This window comes from Phasianus colchicus, chromosome 3 (assembly GCF_987193195.1).
Source record: "Phasianus colchicus chromosome 3, bPhaCol1.hap1.1, whole genome shotgun sequence".
Lineage (NCBI taxonomy): Eukaryota > Metazoa > Chordata > Aves > Galliformes > Phasianidae > Phasianus > Phasianus colchicus.
In genome coordinates this window covers 66976832-66990947 of record NC_143438.1, presented here as the reverse complement: position 1 = coordinate 66990947, position 14116 = coordinate 66976832, and the positions used below count along the sequence as shown (strand labels likewise).

The 14116-nt window shown below is 39.6% G+C and overlaps 1 protein-coding gene and 1 long non-coding RNA gene across 2 annotated transcripts in view; one reads left to right on the top strand and one right to left on the bottom strand.

Moving 5' to 3' along the window:
• The first annotated feature begins 880 nt into the window (after positions 1–880).
• On the top strand, positions 881–8980 carry LOC149918653 (uncharacterized). Its single transcript, XR_016465231.1, has 3 exons — positions 881–962; positions 2435–2537; positions 8891–8980. It is a non-coding gene; the product is annotated as an uncharacterized LOC149918653 (long non-coding RNA).
• Positions 6213–14116, bottom strand: part of ZBTB10 (zinc finger and BTB domain containing 10) — a 32099-nt gene continuing 24195 nt past the window's right edge. The window contains exon 5 of the mRNA XM_031590928.2: positions 6213–13450. Coding sequence (XP_031446788.2) covers positions 13145–13450 — 306 coding nt within the window. The 3' untranslated portion in view covers positions 6213–13144. The remainder of the gene's footprint in view (positions 13451–14116) is intronic.

The window sequence follows — 14116 nt, the reverse complement described above, 5'->3', positions numbered from 1 at the left end:
AATTACGAATGCTGCCTGTATGCTTTTGCTTTGTTCGTTTTACCTCAGCTTATTGGTTGTGAAGAAGGCTGGTCTCTTTCCAGAAGCAACCTTCAGTGTCTTCTGAGATGATCAGAGGGCTGGAGCACCTCTACTATGAAGAAAGGTTGAGGCAACTGGGCTTGTTAAGCTTGGAGAAGGCTCTAGTGAGACCGCATTGTGGCCTTGAAGGGAGTGTATAAACAGGAGTGGGAACAGCTGTTTACGAGGGTGTATAGTGATAGGACAGGGGGGAATGGTTTTAAACTGAGACAGGGGAGGTTTAGATTAGATATTAGGAGGAAGGTGATGCAGAGGGTGGTGACACACTGGAACAGGTGGCCCAAGGAGGTTGTGGATACCCAATCCCTGGAGGCATTCAAGGCCAGGCTGGATGTAGGCAGCCTGGTCTGGTGGTTGGTGACCCTGCCCATAGCAACTTGGTGATCATTGTGGTTCTTTTCAACCCAGACCATTCTATGATTGTGATTCCATGATTCTGACTGCACAACTCAGGGAAACAATCATTCTGTACTCCTCGTATCCTCTTTAGCAGCAGCAGTCGTCAGAAGTAGGTAACATCCAGCTGGCACAACAGCTTTCTGTTCATGTGTGTGTCTAAATAACCTACTTACATACAGAGAGACGAAACTGTTTGAGAATAGTTTAATCACAAGACAAAAGTTTAGAAGGAGCTCAAAATTAGGCTGAGTAGTGTAAGAGTATGGCCCTGCCCAGAGCCATGCTCTCCAACAGTGAGCAAAGGCAGCTGCATGCATAGGAGTGGGGGAGCAACACGCTACACACAGCACATCCCTGAAATCAAACAGCAGCTCCAGGGCTGGAGAATGGGAGACAGTGCTGAAGGTGAGGAGCACAGAGTGATGCAACAATACAGCGAGCCTGCAAATCAATACTGACATTTGGCAGAAAGTAGGTGAAAGGTAAATGGCCTCTTTTGAAATTTTGTCAAGGTCTTTTATAAAAAATACATTTATAAAAAAAAAAGGTGAAGGACAAAGAATTGGGTCTTGCTGCTACTTTGTTTCAACTGATTCCATGCAAATTCCTGCAAATCAAATCAAATGCACTTGCATCACTTCTTGACAAGGATCTAACACAAACACATTGAGGAAACACTTGAAAGGGACTAAGTGTGGGGGCTTCAGGAAGATATTTAATCTCTAAAAAGAATGAATTGTTCAATTAAAGCTCAGTCCTAATAGTTACTAAATTGATGATTAACATTCTTTAACAGATTCTAATTTAACTGCAAATACTTGACTTTTTACTCCTCTCCCTCTCATTTTCCAAAATGCTCTTCAATACATGAATTTTACAGACAATCATTCCTTGTGCCAAACTAAAGAACACCTATTAGAATCATAGAATCACAGAATGGCCTGAGTTGAAAAGGACCTCAAAGATCACCAAGTTCCAACCCCCCTGCTATGTGCAGGGTTGCCAACCACCAGACCAGGCTGCCCAGAGCCACATCCAGCCTGGCCTTGAATGCCTCCAGGGATGGGGCATCCACAGCCTCCTTGGGTAACCTGTTCCAGTGTGTCACCAGCCTGCGTGAAAAACTTCCTCCTAATATCTAACCTAAATCTCCCATCTTAGTTTAAAACCCTTGTCCTATCATTAAGATGTATGCAGCAGGTATCTAGATGACTGGTCATTTTACACAAATGCAAGCTGCAGGAAAGTTGCTACTAATGGAAGAAGTTACAAGGCTGAAGGCAGTGTTCCATTCAAAGTTCCATTCAAGACATCTCACAAAGAAAAAGAACATGATAGACCCAGCAAGGACTGCACAAAACCACTGCCATCCTTTGGAAAATGACGTCATGTAACCTTTTCCCCAGAATTGAATTCCTAACCTAGATTTTTATCAGTTGGAAATAGGATGCTCAATCTGAAGCCTTCCAGTCAGCTTAACTAGAAAGCATGCAGAGAGCAATGGCTTTCTCTGCATTCTTAGACTGATTCATCATATAACTATGTATAATTGCTCTGAAAGTAATGCCTCCTATTCATTTCCGTGGAAGATATAACAGATACAAAGAGCACAGTAACACTGTTTGATAGAGCAAATTATCAGCTACTAACCACTACTTTTCAGCTATTGCAACCATGAGTTATGCATTCTTGGCAGAGAACAAGAGCCTGCATGCTGAATACATAAAAATCTGCACCAGTGGAGGTGTGTCCCACTGCTTCACAGCTGCTATGACAGCAGTGGATGCACAGGAGAATATTTCTGAATGAGCTTTGCAGAATATAAATTGCTGGGTGAAAATTTACCAACATACCAAATGCTGTTGTTTGTCCTAGGACACAACTGTGCAGCTCCCAGAGCAGTAAGGAAAGTGTCTTTGCTTGAGAAGTGGTGCTTTTATTTCCTTTCCCTCAGGAGAAGCCGATGGATGTGCAGCCTCTATTTGCTCTTCCACAGCCTGCAGAATCACCAGCCAGAAGGAACCTCAGAGCCCTTTCCTAAAGCATTCTCTTTCAGAGTAAGTGATTTAATTATGTGAGGAACTGAGCATGGATTTTTTTTTTTTTTTTTTTTTAACACAGAAACAGAAAATGATTTGTTATTCTGAAAATAGCTGCCTAAGTACAGTAAGTTCCATACAGCTACAGCTTGGAATAAGAAGAGACTCATCCTTTCCACAACATACGTGCCAGTTCTCTCATTATTTCTTTTAAATCACCATGACAAGCTCAAATTTTACCTCACTTAGATTTAACAACAGTAGCAAACTGATAAAGCTTAAGAGTAAAGTAGCTTATTAACACTGGCAGCTTAGCAGGCAAACATCATAAAAAGGATTTAAATCAGAAATGTAATCCCTGACCCTTGCTCTCGAGCTGATAACAGCAGAAGATATGAGGCACCAATAAACCTACAATATCAGTCACCAGTGACAAGCAGAATAGTGGTACAGGCGTGACAGAAGTCTGCAAATCTGCCATCCATATCAGCTATCTCATGGGATCTCTATTAAAAGATAAAGCTTTGGTATCAAATGTAGAAGGCTGAGCATACGCCATCTCTTATGACACAAGACTTACTGAATAACTGAAGTCTCAACACTATCACACTCTTCCCAGTGTTACCTAAAGAAGGGTGCAAGTTAAGCAACAGGAATCCTCTTGCCAGAGAGAAAGTACAGCAGCTGATATGCATGCATGTGTCCCTCAGGGGGAATGTCAGGAGAAGATGGTGCTCTGCAGAAGACGAGTGCTGCTCAGGAAGATGCACCATGGCCAAGACTTCCCTGTTGCAGGGCTGTTGGATGGTCCCTTGCACCTCGGTGCCTGAGCTTCAGAGATTGATTTTTTCTACTTCACCTGCCCCAAAGATCTGCTGTATTTCTTGAGATACAACCACACCGTCTCATGTTTTACTCATAGTGGTGCCTGAAGACATGCAGTTTGGCATGCAACCGCCTGAGACAAGTGTCCAGGAACCTTTATTTTAGCACATGAAAAGCAATGGTTTGGTTGATTTTTCCCTTCTTTTTACTGAAATTGTGTACAGCATAGGCTTCACGCAGGGTGTCCTTCAAACTGGATTTTCAAAGCAGAAGCAGGTGTGGTGGTGTTTTTCATGTTGTTGTTTCAAATTCAGAATTTAAATAAGGCAATTTGAAGACAATGTCCAGACTTCACATTGCAACAACAGGTTGCAGATAAAGCTACAAAGGTGCTAACAAAGCTCTCCTGTACTGTTAGGAGAGATGGGTATAAAAAGCTCAGACTTCTGAGTGTCTCAGCACAAAAGTTCAAATTCCAGCAGGGCTAACTCAGCTCTTGCACCTTCAGAAGCCGCACACATCCAATCCCATGCAGTTTTACTGGGAAATGAATTCCTCCAAGCAGGGGTGCTCCTCCCTGCTGTGTGAAGGCTGGGATTCCCTCTCCTCTTGTATTTTCATTGCTTCCTGCTCACCACAGAGCTGACTGGCCAGCTCCATCAGGTCCAACCATCACCCAGGCACACACCGCACTAAGAGCTCAACACCAACTTACATAAAAATGACTTTCAGAAGTTTGCTGTTAGTTCAGTATAGTTCCATTGCAAATTACATAAAACCTCAACCTACTTTTAAGACACTTCCCTTAGAATATTTTAGAAGAGTTGCTCAAGGAACCCAACATCAAACCCAAAACTAAAAGGCATTGCTTGCTTACAGGTTGTTTATTAAGAGCTCCAGCACGTCAGCCCTCTATACTCTCTAGAGGATTCACAACATTTGCAGACAATTTTCAGTGAGAGTTGTTTGTCCAGTGTCCACAATCACTCCAAACATTCAGTGTAACCATCTAACTTTCAGTAGATATGGGAAAAGCAAATAACCTTCAGCAACAGGAAAAAAGCAAGGCAGCATCAAGTGGGGGGAAAGAGGGAAGCAAAACCCTGGAGCCCAGTAGGAGATACTTATTTTAAGAATGGCAAAATCCCTTCTATTGTTTATTTTTAGCTCATACTAATTAAATCAATGATTTCTGCAACTGTCAGCTCACTTCAAGCCTTACAGACAGCTCTCCCCAGCTCCACGAGGGATTTGTCCTATAGAACTCCATTCTGGAGCATTCATCTCTCTAGCAAAGAAAGTATGTGGGATCTACATAGGCTTTATTGCCAGCTCACAGAACTAAAAAAAAAAAAAAGAAAAAAGATGGTTAAGAGCAAAGCAAGTCCGAACTGTGAATAGAAATAGAACTATTTGGAGCAAGATAAAGAGGTACGAGTGATTTTTAGAGAGCGGTTGTTTGAGATTTTAGCCTGTGATGAGAAATGAGTCACCATCCATCACAATGATGAGACTAAGTTAAACCATTTGATGTGGTTAACTTCAACTTAAAACCACAGGTAGTTTTAGACTCTTTTCTGAGCATACATCAAAGAGAAGGAACCTCCAATAATGCTCATTAGATGCCACATATTTATGCAGGTACTCCAACGCCTTGGTTCTTAAGAAGTGTTTCTCCCAATACTTAGTGCTTAAAGGAAGATAGAGACACTGACAGAACTGCATTCATGTGCAGAGGTGAGAACTTCCCTTGGACTGCCTGGCTGGCTATAGCACAAATAGATAACAGGGCTTCCAAAAAGCACTGTCAAATTCTGTAATCAGACTGTAACATTTCAGTAGCTCATATTATTCAGGCAGTACAAACAATGATAACTACGGTAAAGAAGCTGAAACAAGGGCCTATTTACTCACATGGTGCACAAGCACCAAAAATGACTGTATCCCCTCAGACTGACTGGGGGTCTCAATATACTGCCATGCAGGCTCCAAAACGAATGCTTCAGAGGGATGTGCAGAACACTCCAGGGGAGAAGCCTACTTCCAGCATGAAGCTCTGCGATTCCTATCAGCTAACCACCTCTTCCCCAGCATACAGTGGGCACCACATCTCTTTCCACATCTTCCTGAAAGGAAAAAAACCAGCATTTTAGGAAGAACCTAGGGCAGAATAACACATTTTAACAGAAAAAAAAGGGATTCCCAGCTGTCTTGTGAACATTACGCATTCATATCCTTCTGTTTCTGCAATGTCAGTAGATGATATAAAGCTGCAAATTGTGTCAGAGGAATGAAGGTAAAAAGGACCTTGAGATTACAACTGCAGTAGATTTGAAAAGAAGTTGAGTTAAATACAGTAGAAGTAACTTCTGCCAACTTATCCTAATTAGTGGAGTATATCCAGTGCAGTTTATAAATTCCTTGACATATCACAACCTCTGTAAGATTTTAAAGCAAATGTCTACCTAAATTCCAATTAATCACAGATTAAAGGTAAACCTTTCCACCTCCTTTTCCAATTACTGGGATTTCTGGGCAAGAAGATGACAGCCACTGTCTGCACAGACATATTAATACTATATCTTCTGACCTCGACAGTCCTATTTCTGAAGTGGCTGCTGAGAATAACTTGCAGAAATGTGGTATGACAACATTAAAAATCACATGCAGGTCACTCAAATCAAATGAGTGTTCCATACAGAAATACAAAAATTACTTAAATTAAAATAATCTTTCAATTAAACCAGCACTTAAAAAAAAATACTTTCTGAATTTCAGCAATGAGAAACACAAGAAAAACATACGGGGTAGGACTTCTTTCATGACATACTTCTCTACTGATAACAGTGTCAGATCTACACTCAGAAAAAGGAGCTCAAGGTTTGTTTGAATGCACTGGAACTGTGGGACACAGTATGTAGGGAGAACATAGCACACACTGCCGGATAACAAGTCTTTCACACTAGAGGCATTTCAGGAGATGAGGAATGAGCTTTGATTACTGTTTCTTATGAAGTTGCCTGGCTCTAACAAATGAATGAGATGACAAAATGCTTCTTACATCCAAACATGTAAACAATACATTTTCCATTTTACTCTCTGCGTATGAAGACAATGCTGTCTGAAGTAATCATTGAAGGAAGTTTTCTGTCATATAGATAGTACTTAAAATAACAAATGGAGTTCCAATATTTGTGTTTCAGCCTTCCTTTGGAAGCCACAGATTGAGAACTTGATAGTTTTGACATTCAGTACCAATACAAATCTTAGAAGACACCTACAGCTACATCAGGTGCTCAGAGTCCCGTTCAGCCTGACCTTGAATGCTGCCAGGGACAGGGCACCTCTCTGAGCAATGTGCTCCAGTGATTCACCCTCTCTATTGTAAAAAAAAAATTCTTCCTTATATTCAATCTAAATCTCCTCTCTTAGTTTGAAACCACTTTCCCTTGTCCTGTCTCTGCTAAACATCCATCCCCTTTCTTACCGTCCCTCCTTAGATACTGACAGGCCACTCTCAGGTCACCTCACAACCTTCTTTTCTGTATGCTGAACAGCCCCAGCTCCCTCAGCCTGTCCTCACAGAAGAGGTATTCCCTTCCTTTGGATCATTTTGTGGCCCTCCTCTGGATGCATTCTAGCAGGTCCACATCACTCCTGTACTAAGAACTCCACATCTGGACACAGTTCTCCAGGGCTCACCTCCCTCGCCCTGCAGGCCGCACTTCTGATGCAGCCCAGCACATGGTTGGCTCCCTGGGCTGCCATGGCACACTGCTGGGTCCTGTCCAGCACATTTCACTCAAAACTGAGTTTCCACGACCTTCCTACAAACTTTGCAGTCCATCTTCTACCACTCCTGCTGCCCTCATATTCATTTCTATCCAATTGAATTTGCTGAATTTTCACCTACTTCTTTTTCATGATCTCTCCTTTCTAACTACAAGTACAAAATTAATGCTGTTAAATCTAAAGTTCTTAGGCACAAGAACTCATACTTGGGCAAAACATAATAGTTTACATAAATGTAACAAGAAAGCATCACATAATATTACACAACAGACTTATCTATCCAAGACACAGAACTTAGCATTTTCTCTGCAGGGCAAACAAGACACTGAAGTTCTCAAGCCCTCGAAAGTATTGACAAAGGGCTGATGGCTTTCTGAACAACTGAGGGAACCCACTTGTGCATAACCTAACAAAAGCAACAATCATTTTGACACAAGTCTGAAGTTCAAACACATCCAGTATTAACCACTCCAGCAGCTTTTGAGAAACCCAGGTGAAAGCATTTCTCTGAAGCACCTGAGGTTGGTGTAGCTGGAGAGAAGAAACAAAACACCACAGCAAGGGGTTTAGGCACACAGCACGACCACTTCTGAAGGGATCCAATCTATTCAGCACCCATCCTTTAAGTCAGCTCAAAATTGAGCTGAAGTTTGCCTAAAATCTAGTTTTTAGAATGCTTGGAGATGAGATACCAGTTATCTTAACATGATCTGCCTTATTAGAAGGGAAGCTTAAATTATAAGCTCTGTGTTAGAAATTACATGCAGGAAATTGTACATAATCACTTATCCACCTGAAAAAGTTTCTCTGCATCTACTTGCAGAGGGTGAGAAGGCAGAGCACAAAAAACAGATGGAATTAAATAATTCGTTTCAAATTTATTTGCAGTACGGTAAGTTAAATGTTGAGGAACAAATTATTAGAATTCCTGGAACTGTTTACGTATCAATGTGTGAGAAATGATTTATGTCCACGTTCTGAAGCAGCTAATCCAGAACAATTCAGGTAAGCACAACATTACACATCTTAATTTCAACATTTGTTCAAATCGCAGCAATGTGAAATACAAAGTACCTAGGAAATTGGAAAATGAAATTGGCTGAACTCATAGAAGCCTCCTAATGTATTTTTTACTTTTTCTTTTTAACATAAAAATTCTTTTAAAAAACAGTGTGTGTGTATATATATAATCTTCAACACCTCCAAGTGTCCAGCTCACCACTTCTCCTGCCCCTGGATTTCAAACATGTATTTTCTTTATTGAAAAAGGGCATATTTCATTATAAACTTGCTAAATTTTATAGCAAAATAAATTTGCTATATTTATATAGCATATTTATATAATAACAACTTAATTCTTTTTCAGCGCTGAACCTCTACCATGGCATTCAGTGAAACACACTGTGCTATTAAAACACACAAATGTCAGTTCTAAAGAGTACGCATTAATAGAATAAGAGAACGGACAACAGATTACACCCACAGTGCAGAAGGATGCTACAACTGCACCATATGGTAAAATAACTCCAGAAAAACTTCTCAGTGCTATTAGTCTGGAAAAGACCAACGAAACCAAAACTCAGATTCTAGCATAGTGCCTTCATCAAAAGGCTGTCACCAAACTGTGCTACAGAGAAATAGTGAAATGTTTGAAACGTTTGAGTAATAAGCAGAACTGTAATAACTCTAAACCAAACTGTTTTCTTATCACACTGTTTCTAACATTTTTCTCCTTTTTCACCTTCTTTTGGCAGGAGGAGTGGGGGTTGATTATCTTGTTTTCATTTCCCATATTGGTTGCCAAGCCTATTTAACAACAAAATAAGAAGGATAAGCCAATAAAGTACAGTCTTACGAAGACACCTCTGCATTCACATAGAGTCAGCAGGCTGCAAAAATATTACAGATTAAACACTTGCATCACCAGGTGGCCAAAACCTTAAAGGAACCTATTACAAGCCTTACCAATCTACAGCTAGGCAAAGAAAGCATCTTCTGCTCAGCAGAATGACTGCAGTGAACCAGCAGAAACCTATCAGATGCCACAGCCTCAAACATCATCTGATGATGCTCTTCTGCTCTGAAGGAAGAAGGCAAGTAATAAAAACCTGTGCATCTGCAGAAATACACATGCCTGCAAAGTAACAGCATCCTTATTAGGACCCCCAGTCTTAACCCTTACTTCAGCTGCATTACTGTGCCGACAACCAGGCATCCTCTTTGGCTTAAAAACTGGTTTCACTTCATAAAGTTATTTGACTAGATGACCCATTGGTTAATGTAAATATGTACGTTTTCTATGCCACTGAAAAAAATCCATTTTGTCTGAAAGCTGCACCTGACATTACAACTGAAAAATACGTGTCATAACTAATTGCACTTAGGCACAAAACACATTATACTGCCTTCCTGCCGTTACACCTCCTCTGACAGAGACTTTTAATCAAAGTGAATTTACTTAGTGACTCCATTTGGTCTGGCACCATAATTTCCTGCAAGAAAGTGCTCTGCATATTTTCTTCTAGAAGGCCATCACCACTGCTTCAAGTGACCAAAACAAGGAAACTCGCTCTCCACAACATTTCTGCCAATAGACAGCCACAGAGCAGCGAGAACTCATCTGTCCATCTCAAACACGCATGGCCCTTTTCAGAAAACTGTTCTTGCATGACATTGCCCCATATAAGCAACTCTCACTTAGTTTGGAAGCTATCAGGTGTCAAAAGAGAATGGGGCCGGGCATTTTAGTGGTACCCAGTGACAGGACAAGGCAGAATGGGCACAAACCAGAACATCAAGTTCCACGTGAACGTGAGGAAAATCTTCCTTACTGTGAGGATGACAGAGCACTGGAGCAGGCTGCCCAGAGAGGCTGTACAGTTTCATCTGGAGGTATTCAAGACCTGCTTGGATGCTTTCTTTACTGTGTGACCTGCAGTAAGGATCCTCCTTCAGCAGGGGCACTGGATTCAATCCCCAGATGTCCCTTTCAAACCCTCCGTTTCTGTATTTTACCAGAAAACAAAATACGTTACTGGGTATCAAATTAGAACATCTAGAAGGATAAGGGAGACAGTCTAAGGGCAGTGTTTGTTTTGTTTTTTTTTTTTTAATTCTCTATGATGTCTATTACAGCATTTAAGAGGAAGATGGGTTCCAGGGCAAATTTGTTCCTACCTTTTACACTGGTAAAGAAATTTGAGTAGTCCCTTTTATGGTAATTGTTAGGAAATTTATGCAAAGTAATATATTTAAAGTAACATCTGAGAGCAGCAGATCACATTCAAACAAATCAATTTGGTTCTCCAGCACGAAAAGACAGGATCACCATTAAACGCCTCACACCACCTGCTGAAGAGTTAGTGTCACATTGCAGTGGTCATCCCTTTCCCTCCAGCTATACCAAGAGCAATTACACGCAACACCAAAGCACAGCTCATCACTACCAAGGAAACAATGATTGTCACAACGCAACAGAACATTAAGGCCAGTGAGTAATAACCAAATATTTATAAATAACACTGATTTCTATTAAATCCTGCTTTTCCAAATATAACCAGAATAAAGCACAACAATTCTGTAGTGTACCAAGTGTATATTTCAATTTACTGTATGCAGTCTAACAACAAATTTGGTCATAATTTACCAGATATACATAAATGATTTAAGTAGTAAAAGAAGATTCAGTTCCAAGAGAATAAGTTCATACCTCGAGGAAAAAATAAACAAACAAAAAAATCAACAGAAAAAGGAAGATACATTAAGAATGTAGAGCCAGGTCCAGTTTCTAAGCATTAAGTGAGCAGTATTCTAATAAAGCAGATTTAGGTGAATTTCAGATATATATATATATATTTATATATATAGACAGATCTACCAATTGTAAACTATGGTTTTAAAGGGGATAAATGGGATGGAAAAATCTTTATGCTATACTTACATATTCACAAAGCAGAACATTACTTTAACGTTTAAAATACTTTTTCATTCATATCATCTTTGCCCAACTAATTTCTACTTTGGACCCCACCAGAATTACACATTACTTGTTTCAGTATAGAACAATGAGAATAAAGATGTATTCTTCAGTGTAAAAAAAAAAAAGAAAAGAAAAAGGCACCCACCCACCCCGCCCCAAGAAAACTAATCATCTGTCAGGTTTACAATAACATGGAAACTACCAGTGAAACAAACTGATGATAAAAAAAGGTATTTTAATTCCCATATAACTGTAGTTCAAACTCATCTCAGCTTCAATCAGCAAAAACAACGTCTTAACATCATGTTACTGTTCTACTGATGGAAAGGACAACAGTAAAGCTCGTCTCTTTAAATACATACCAACTTGGATCAGATGGAGCACCATTAAGATTCTGTCCATCAAAGCATAGTTCAAGGTTATCACACAACTAGCATAATTTAGTTACCTGATATAAAATAGGAAAAATATACTCCTTTTAAAATTAAACAAAGCTGAAGAATATGGTGACCCTCAATTGGTTTTTATACAGTACTGTCACACTGGCCTAGCTATGTGTTATGATAAATGCTCTGCATATTTACTCGCTGTGACATAACAGCACATCAGATGGATTGTTCTGATGATTGCCTGAACTCGTTTGTCTTCGGCTAGACAACACACAAGAGTTTAAGATAAAGATGTAATGCCCTCCCCTCCCTACGAAAGAGGCCTGAAAATCATTGGTACAATATTACAAGCTTAAGAAAAAAAATCCACATCGCTACAAAAATTCAAGTTTAAATGCCTTATAGAAAATTTGAAATAAAGAATATAGGGAGCAGATCATCCTGAAAAGTACACAACTCAAAGAGCGTTGTTTTGCTTTGGACTTTGTTTTGTTTTCCTTTTTTAAAAAAAGAAAATCCAGCAAATTAGGTCAACGAGTTAATGTAACTGGTTTGTATTAAATGCTAGCAATATCCCATTAAATACAAAAGAATAAAAAATAGTTTGTGTTCATTTTAAATGACGAACGATGGGCACAAGAGCCTAGTGTCCAATTTATATCACATCAACTAGCCAAAAAGCGGACAAGAAACTATATATCAAAAAGTTGTTTAATATGACACTTTCTCCATTCCTTGGACTTTTATTTTGTAGGACTGAGGTATACAGCAGGGAAGTAAAAAATGTGAAGGGGGGAGCCTCAGAGGGAGAAGAAAGCTTTATTACAGACACTTTTTAATATGACTGTCTCTTCTGACTAAGTGGCAGAAGAGCAGCCCATGCTCCGATCAGCCTATTACTTTGATAACCGGTCATTTCTCCTGCAACATTACTCTGGAACTGTTAAGTCAATAGCAACTTTCTTGAAAATTCAAAACTGTGAAGAAATAGACTAAATTAATGCCATTATTAACTTCTCCAGTGCTTATCACCTATACCACCTGCTGGCTTAAAGCCAAAACTTTTAAAACCAAATTTCAATAAATTCTTGGCATTATCCATGATGCATATTTAAGTAATTGGCTTTCACCTATCAGCATATGGGAGAGGTAAAGTTTGTATGGCAAAGACATGCTTGTGGAAGCAAGCCCACTAGTCCAAATTAGCATTACTAGTTCACTAGAAGTATGAGTGGATTTGGGGATGCTGTCTTTGTACTTCCATACCAAGTTGCAATCTTCATTCATGTTAACAGATACATGAATGTGTAACGTAAGTACAGTTACTATATCTGAATAGGACCCAAGTAGCTATATCCTATAAATAATAAAAAATACATTTTTCTTTTGATAACTGACTGTAGATGTGAGGACTCTGTATAATTCAACCAAACGGTTGTATGCTGTACAGTCCTGTGCAAATATCATAAAAAAATTAATAATCCTTTTTTTTTTTTTGCTATAAGGCTTTGACCCTACATTTTTCACAGCAACTTAACTACCATCCAGCCTGTACCATATTTCACAAGCCTTCAGTCCAAAATTCAAATAGTCAATCCATATAGTGTCCATCTGCAGCACCCTGAAGTCATATGCTTTCGTCAGTCATCTAAAGGCATACAAACTTCGCCAGATTCATCCCATCGAGACTGGTCATTCTGTTCTTCTACGTCATCACCAAGCTCTTCATCACCTTCTCCCACTTCATTTTCTTCATATTCTTCATCCCTAGGGAAATCTGCGTCCTGCACCTGGTCTGCTCCCTCTTGGCCTCCAGGCTGAGATTTATCTGCACAGTCTACACAAACTCCATAGCGTCGAGATCCATGTCTTATTCCAACACTGGCTGCTAGCATGAAGATCTTCTTACATACCATGCATTTATACTTTTTATCCTTTTTATGCACCTATGGGTAAGAAAAAATTAACAGCTGAAAATACACACATCATACTAGAATACTACTAGTGATATTTACTAATAAAAAAACATTTAATATCAACTCAGTATTGTTCAGAGAAAGAGTACTGTTGGAGATCCATTTCCACTTGAGCTATTCTCACAACCAACCATCACCTTACTGTTCAGCAGATAGCAAAACAGCTGCCTGTTCGATAAGCAGTCATTGGCCACTCACTGTTCATACAAAGCCACTGAATGGCACTGAAGACAACATAAGCTTGTTGCACACATGCTGTCCATTTAGAAAATTACCTTTACAATGTTAAGCTCCAGAACCACCACAAACAAGAGTTTAAGTTCTGTGGGAAATGGAAGAGCATTCCACCTCCCTACTCCCACTAGCCAGTCAAGCAAGACCAAGTTTAATATCTTTTCACTCCATTTCCACCTTCTTTCTTAGGGTGAGCCGGCACACAAAGTTGAACTACTGTGGACTAACTTGAGGAAAATAAATCTTAATATGTAGCCAATTAGGCAAGTGTTACAGAGTTGTGCTTTTAAGAACAGGGAAGAATGAATTTCAGACTATGTAACTAAGAGAAGAAAAACACAAAATTAGGCCAAGATACAAATAAGTACTTTAGTCCTTCCTAATCTCTACAGCTGATACAGG